General features: G+C 37.5%; 1 protein-coding gene across 1 annotated transcript in view; it reads right to left on the reverse strand.

Annotated features, from left to right (window-relative positions):
• UTRN (utrophin) overlaps positions 1-8,158 on the reverse strand; it is a 522,534-nt gene that overhangs the window by 429,490 nt on the left and 84,886 nt on the right. Inside the window, exons 25-30 of the mRNA XM_012655520.1 lie at positions 7,231-7,410; positions 4,803-4,937; positions 3,095-3,244; positions 1,977-2,138; positions 1,368-1,496; positions 439-612 (exon numbers count right to left, since the gene is read on the reverse strand). Coding sequence (XP_012510974.1) covers positions 439-612; positions 1,368-1,496; positions 1,977-2,138; positions 3,095-3,244; positions 4,803-4,937; positions 7,231-7,410 — 930 coding nt within the window. The remainder of the gene's footprint in view (positions 1-438; positions 613-1,367; positions 1,497-1,976; positions 2,139-3,094; positions 3,245-4,802; positions 4,938-7,230; positions 7,411-8,158) is intronic.

The raw sequence follows: 8,158 nt of genomic DNA on the forward strand, positions 1-8,158 counted from the left end.
TATAAATTAAAAGTTAAAAGTTTACTTTCTTTGAAAATGATTTTTTTAATGTGGTAATATTCCTGACATCCATTCTAAGTATGGTTCTTCTAGCTAACTCAAATTTATCCTTGAAAACTTAGCTTATTAGTCACATTCTGCTGAAGGCTTCTGTAACTTCACACTGTGATTAAGGTATGTTTCTTTTGGTTTTTTCCTTTATCTCATTACACTGTCATAATTGATTTACTCTCTCCTCGCTATCTCTCTTATCCCTTCTAATTTCCTTGGGGGCAAAGACCACATTTCTTATTTTTCACCATGTTTTCCATCGTCGGTCTCTCTGTTTAGCACACTCTAGGATAAAGATCGTGAACAAATAGAGTATGTAAGTGCAAGACTAAGCCATAACTGCTGCCGGAAAACCCACTGGACATGTGACCTGCCCAACAGCCTCACCATGCACTTGTCCAGGTGGGTCTGTATGACATCAGGGTCTACATCCTTCACATCCAGAACGTGAAGTTCTGCTTTCACACCATCCAGCACGCGCTTACAGTCAAGCATGCGCTGCTCAAAGTTAGCGGGCTTCTGGAAAAGCTGGAACTTTGTGGACACCTCTCGAAGTTTCCTCTGTTTGCGGAAATGAATATAATCAGCAATTCACATCAGAATGATAATCTCTCTCATCAAATGATATTAGTATAACATATACTGCTAAAAAGCTATAAAGTAAAGCACTAACAAAACATGACCAAAAAAAAGAAAAAGAAATCCTAAATGACCTCAGTGCAGTTCCCCGATCACCTAAGTGAACTGCACGGCCCAGTGACATGAATCACTTGACACTCAGGGTCTCAATCCCGGAGATAATAAATTCAGATAATAAATTTGGACAAAGCTGGCTGGCCTTGCTGGAATTAAAACTTTTTAAATTTTCTCACCTGTTTGAAAAATATAGATCAGGAACCTAGAACTCAAAATACCCTTCATCACAAGTTCAGACTGAAATTCAATGTCACTTGGGTCATTAAGGCACTGAGTGTCTGAGGCTGCATCCCATGCGAACTCAGCCTGCCTTGTGCCTCAGCCACACCAGTACTGACAGGGGCTCTGTGTTAAAGAAAAAGTCAATATAATGCTAACTTCTAAATCCAGCTCATTCTTTCACTTCTCAACTCAACCATAAAAATCAGATTGAATATTTTTTCCACCCGTGCAACAATTTGTTTCTGCTCCCTGAGATGCAATGCACCTTCAATGTATCACCCCTCTCCCGTGGTCTCCATCATAAAGACACCAAAGGCACCCGAGTAATCAACTCTTTCTCCTTTTCTTTTTATGCCCAACATATTGAAAAGCAAAAGGACGCCCCTCACCGTCTTTACCTGTAGCACATCCGTCTGACTTCCTCCTCGAGCAGCCCTGCCCTCTGGGGAAGTCGGGAGCTGAGAACGCATATTTCTTCTCAGCTCCTCTAGGGTTAGTTCATGGGCCGAGATCTCTGCTTGGATTTTCTACGGAAGAGATTGGAAAGGGGAGAGGATGTCCTTTTTTAAAAAGTGTAAAAAGAAACAATACAAAAGTTCCATATAGTTATGCAATACATAATATTGTATTTTATGTAACGTTGCCCCCGGACAAGCTTTAATAAGTTTGTGGTATAATAATAATACAGGCTGCTGTATTGTAAGACTACTGTGTGCTAGGCACATGCTAAATTCCTTGTATTTGTCATTTCTAATGTTTACTATTTATTTATTAAAGACAATTTGTCCTAATTCCATAGCTAAGAAAACTACAATTTAAAAATGTTGGTCATTTACCAGGGTCTCACATAGAGAGCGAGAGAACTCCAGGAGCCAAGTGCTGCCCATAGTAAGGTTTATCCTTCCCGTGAACTCTGAGTTTTCCACGGCAGAAGTTCTCTTGCAGCTGAGGAAGTGAGTACCTATGCTCTCTTTTTGACTCAAGAGCCCTTAAATCTATGGCAGTACCTGAGCTTCCTGGGGAACTTGGAAAGCGTCTATCCTATCAGTCAAGTACGTGGTGAGCTGTTTGTCCAGCTCCCCCAAGCTCTCCTGTAAGACTTGAAGCATGTGATCAGTTTCCCGCAGGACCTGGAGCTGCTTTTCCAAAGAAATCTGCTTGCTCTCTGCCTACACGGGGGAGAAATTCAACCATCAGTTTTGCTCAGCACAAATATAAATAGCTGAATACATATGTTCTGGCCACTAAGAAAAGTCTAACAGAGCACTAGTTCAAGACATTAGCCTTCCCGTAAATAATTAATAACTACTAACGGTAACTCTGAAAATGTCCTTCTAGGACCTTACACACCTTGTGGGTGAATTACTAATTTTTACTTCTATTTGTATATGACAAAATTTAAAAATGTAAAGATTTCTTGTAAAACACATTAAACAGAGGATAAAAATTTGTTATTTATTATACATTTAGAGTGTTTTTAGGAATCAGCAATATCTGTCAATAAGAACGTAAAATTTAACGAGAACATCTATCAATGAACATCTGAATCTCTTTTTTTCCGAAGTCTAAAATAAGTTCTGTTGAACCACCATTTGCTGCACTTTGGATTAAAGGCTTGATGCTATTCATCTAAACATCAACAGTTATTATTTAATATGTGCTTGAAAGCATTGAATACCCACCCAAACTTTCTGTAAAAGAACAGTGTCCTTTCTCTAACTAGTGACATCGACACGCACGCAGCGATACAACCTGGACATGAACTAAGAGATTGTGGCTTTCATAACAGCTTACATCAAATCATGATCGCCCTAATATTTACCACGATAATATGAGTTATTATTCTTATATACAGCTATGATGTAATGTTTGATGGAAATTAAATAGTTCACAGGTAGAAATAATCTTAAAGATAATTTTTTTTAAAACAAGTTCTGCCTGCCTTATAAGTATTAGGTCTATTCTTCCCTCCCTGGTATGTCAGTGCCCTCCTAAGTGTTGGTTGCTAACTTTAACCAACTTTAACCAACATTAAAGCCATTCCAACATTAAAGCTCTCTATGATACGGAGCTTAGGGTCAGCTCCATCTCATAAATACCCAATCAACACTCACACAATTCTTACCAGATGACTCAGCTCTTCGTATCGGCTGTTAAAAGCCTCCAGTTTCTCACTGATTATATCATCGAGAATCCCTCCGTCAATCAGAGTCTGGCCAAGTTCCCGGATCTGGGTGCGATTATCTGCTGGGTGGCGCAAAACAGATTCCAGAGACTGTTCCAGGGACAAGGAAAAAAATAATGCCTTTACTAAGGCAAAATGTATCCAGGATCCTAAAAGCATACATTTTTTAAACAAGTAGCTCCATTTACTGGAAATCTATCTAAGGAATAGGACTAGAAATTAACTATATGACTAATTCACAAAATATCCATCATGGTACTAATAAATACATAAAATTGGGAAATCCATATGAATAATATAGGATGATATAATTTCACACAATTTCAAAAGTTATTAATTATATAGAGAAAAGCTTATGATATGATTCAATGTTTGAAGGCAGAAAATGGTGCTATACAAGCAAAATTATCTCAACCGTTATTAATTATATTACTAAAAATAGGTAAAAAATTATCTTTTTTCAACATATACAGAATAGAGGCACTGTTTTATACACACACTTTACATATATAAAATCTAATTAACCACATGGGCTAAATATTATTCCCATTTTACAGATGAGAAAACTGAAGGTCAGAGAGGTTAAATGATTTGCTACCCACACAGTCAAGAGCTAAGATTCCATCTTGGCTCCAAAGCCTTTATGACCCCCAGTCCTTTGATCCAGTGTAACTACCTCCTAGCGCATATACACAAAAAATGATATTAGGAAGAAACACATAAAACGTTTAAAAGTGTTTATCAGAGTTTGCTTTATACTTTTCTCTATTTTCCATATTTCTAGAATGTACATGAACTCTCATACTGGGAAAATATTTTTTAGAAAGTAAGTCTTTCACAGTTTTCATTTTTTCCAATCTCTCACTCTGCTTTATTTGAGAAGTGCCATCTTTTCTCCAGCAGAACATCCGTCTCCTGGAATGCAGGTACCACACTTCACTTACTCCTGACGTTCAGGCGTCCACTCAATTCCTGCTTCGTGCCATTGCATTTTTAAAAGCATATCTATCTTCTTTCTCTCTTTTTTTAAGCAAACCTACCCCTCATTACATTGCAATTCAGTTAAGAAACAGTTATTAAGTCACCGTGTGGCACACACTGTGCTGGGAACTGAGGAACAACAAAGAATGGAAGAATCGGGTACATTTCTTGGCCTCAAGGAGCCTGAGGTCCAGGCGTAATGACAAGCTCCTATGACAGGACCCCATGTCTCAGCTACTGTCCCCTCAGCCTGTCTTTTAACTTTTGATATCTGAAGGTAACAGACCAGAAGCCACTGAAAACTGAGTCACCGTTGTGCTCAGTGAGTAAAAATAACTTGAAGATGAAGCAGGAGAGCAGTTGTCCCAATAACAGGGGGCAGAGCTTTCTCCAGAGACTGGTAAAGTAAACTGCAAAACCACTAGAGTGTTGTGCCCTGTCTAAAATGTACCGACTGCCACTCACGGGGCTGATGCAGTGGGTCACCAATAATCTAAACACACACGACTGTATAAATACTTCAGGCTACAGAAGAAAACACAAGTTACACTGAAAACTACTGAGGAAGCAAATGAGTTTGCCCAATAAAGTATTATGTTCCTCATTTTAATTCACGTGCAGTCTCATCGCAACCAAAGGAAATGCCACCGAGAACGCGGGTTCCAACCTCTAGGGCTTCGTTGACAGCATCCGTCTTCTCAGGCAGGACCTCTGTGCTCTTCATCCGCTCTTCCAAGGTGTTTAACCAGGTGGTTTCAAGATCCAAATAGTGAAGCAGTTCAATCCAACAGGACCAGACCTCCTAAAGAGTACAAAAATTTAAATTAGACAAGAAGCCATTTCGTATATCATCCCTCGAGTGCCACACATTCTCTTTAATCAATAATAATTTCATTTAGATGTAAGTATATCTGGGAATTTAGAAACTGATGAAGTTGGATTTTCAGATAAATGAAATATAAAATTGAATTCGTCAATAAATCATATTAGACCAATTGGTGGGGGAGGGGACAAAGAGGAATGGGCAAGAGGCTGCCTCCCTCTTCCCATTAAAATAAATTCCAGGATCTGACTTAAATGTCAAAAATCAAACTGTATAATCAGTAGGAAAAAAAAGGAGAGAAATATTATTAGTTTGTTTTTTAAATAAAAGGGAAAAAAATCACTCAATTGTAAAATTTTTAAATAATCACATAGGAAATTAAAATCTCATGGGCCCCACTCAATTCCAACTCAGAGCTAACTGATGTGAAGAGTTTGCTGTGTAGCCAACTTTTTCCTAAATGCAGAGGACATCTCTATTTAAGAAGAGAGCCATACCAGGCTCAGCAGCTCATGCCTATAATCCCAGTACTTTAGGAGGCTGAGGCGAGAGGATCACTTGAGGCCAGGAGTTCAAAACCAGCCTGGGCAACATAGTGAGACCCCATTTGCGGCTCCCTGAGCCCAGGAATTTGAGGTTACAGTGAGCTATGATGACACCACTGCACTCTAGACTGGGCAATAGAGCAAGACCCTGTATCAGGGGGAAAAAAAAAAGAAGACGAAGAAAGACAGTGAGCCACATTTTACCACAAATGGAGTCATACTGTTCCTATTGTGTTAGTTGCTATCACCCATTCCTTATCACTAAATTTTCCATCGCGGATGGGAGGGCTGGAAACATTTATAAATTTATACTCCCTTATTCCACAGAAGAGGAATCTATCTGAGTGGTAAATTTAGGAGAAAGAACTCAGCTTGGGGCCTCCTGGGTTTGTCCTCTGTGGGATCTACCGAGCTAGTGAAGGCACACTCTAGTCTGTGCTCCATGTGGGGCATGCTGACCAGAACAAGGGTCAGCAAATGTTTCTATAAAGGGCCAGAGGAAACAGTTTAGGTTTTAGGGGCCATATTTGGTCTCTGTCAAGGATTTTTCTTTGGGGGGAGAGAGAGAGAGAGTATGTGAGTGTGTGTGTGTTCACGTGTGTGTTTTACAACCCTTTAGAAATGTAAAAACCCTTCTTAGTTAATCAGACATATAAAAACAAGGCACAAGTTAGATTTAAACCCTCAGCCATAAGTTTCCCTTTGGCTGAGGGCAAAAGGGAAAAGAGGTTTCTAGTCCCTACATTTCTACAAGCAAAAAGCAGACCAAAACTCTGCTCGGATGAAAGCACAACCTCATTTCTTAGGGGAAAGAAAAGATAACTCACAGAAAATCACTCCCAAGAGGCAGACTGATTCCTATTCAAGTAGCTTTCTTACAACTAGTCTCAATTATACATATTTATCTTTGCACAAAATTGATTCAGAACAAGCAAGTAATGAGTGAATTTAGGTTAAATATGGCAGTTGCCATTTTTTACCATTTCAGGATTTCCCACAATACAATAATTTGTTTTAGGTTGAACTGAATTTAGATTAAATTATAATACATTGAAATGCTTCTTAAATCTTCCAATATGACAAAAGTCATATTAACATAAAAACAAACAAGCAAAAATTTAGTTTTATTAAAAAAAATAAAACCTCAAGACAAGTAAACAAGTAATTATTTAGTCCCTCTTCTTCTTAATAGTTTTACAAAAATAAAACCTCATAGAATCATCTATGTCTTAAATCTAATGTCCAGAGAGAAAAAAAAGTACTTTATCTAAGGCACAGCAAAATATCAGCATATTTAAATTCTACTTTTCCTTCAGATAACTCTCTAACTTTAGACACCACTTAAAATAAACAAATAAACTTCATCTCCGTGTACTCAATCAGGCAAAACAAAGGAGATGCTTATAATATCTTCGGAAATTTTTGGACTGGAACAGACACTAAAGATCATCTGTAACATGAAAACCTTGATTGCATACATAAAAAAGCAAAGTCTGAAGATACTAAAAGATGTGCCCAAGAAATTTCCAATAAATGGGGACAGATCTTGGTCTCCTTTTTTTTTAACCCATGTTTCATTTTTATCAATCTATTCATTCCCTAAGAACTACTTTTCCTTTATGATCCAGTATTGGAAAGAAAACAAAGTTTTTTCCAAGATTTAGAAATGGTCAGTACATTACAGAGTTTGGATCTCAGAAAGGCATCGCTGAGAAAACATAACATACCTCTAGCGTGTGGCACTTTCCTCGAATTCTATTACAAAGAAGTTGGTAATTCTCCAGCACGACATTCAGCTCAGACGTCAACTCCTGGCCACCAGAGGGCACTTTGGCAGCTAATAACTTGATGTTGTCTTTGAGAATCTTCACCCTCACCTCCTTCTGCAACACATCCTCCTTTGCCCTCTGTTCCAAGAAAGGACGAACTTGAAAAATGTCTGCCTTTCGCAATAACCAATTTCTTTCTTTCTTTTTTAAATAACTAAACTAAAATTAAAACATCTAGATGATTCTAACTGCCAATTTGGAACATTATGTAGGAATCACTGCCGTGAGTGTTTTTGAAATAAGATTGCTAATTATAACATTTTACTCACACATCCCAACATACATAGCACCCACAAACATTTTCATTTCATAACAGCAGTATTAACATCTAAGTTATCCTAAATTATGTTTACTGACATGAAATAGTTTCAAATTCTGGGTCCAAATAACAATCTAAGTGAATTAATTTTAATTGATCACTGGAGGTCTAAGCATATTAGAATGAAATAAATAAATTTTCACAAAAATTGATATGCACCATACATAGTAGAGGTATCCTTTAAAAAATTCCCCAAATGATTTAAACATTTTTTTCCTCCTAGAACATAGGTACATGTATCTTTCTGATAATTAACAGCATTTCAAAGATGATAAAGTTATACTAGGACAATCCAGAAATAGCTGTTTCCCTGACTCCTCAAGATGAAAAATCTCACATTCAGGAAAAACAACTTAAAACAGCCTTTCACTTTCCATTTCAGCTTTCTCTATTACTTAATGGTTTTCAACTTACCTGAGTTGGGGTAAAGTAATTAAATGTAGTGTTTTTTAAATTTATAATGACTGTGTGAAAAAATAAAAATAAACAGAATGGCCCAATCAAGAA

This window comes from Propithecus coquereli, unplaced genomic scaffold (assembly GCF_000956105.1).
Source record: "Propithecus coquereli isolate 6110/MARCELLA unplaced genomic scaffold, Pcoq_1.0 Scaffold48, whole genome shotgun sequence".
NCBI classification, from domain to species: domain Eukaryota; kingdom Metazoa; phylum Chordata; class Mammalia; order Primates; family Indriidae; genus Propithecus; species Propithecus coquereli.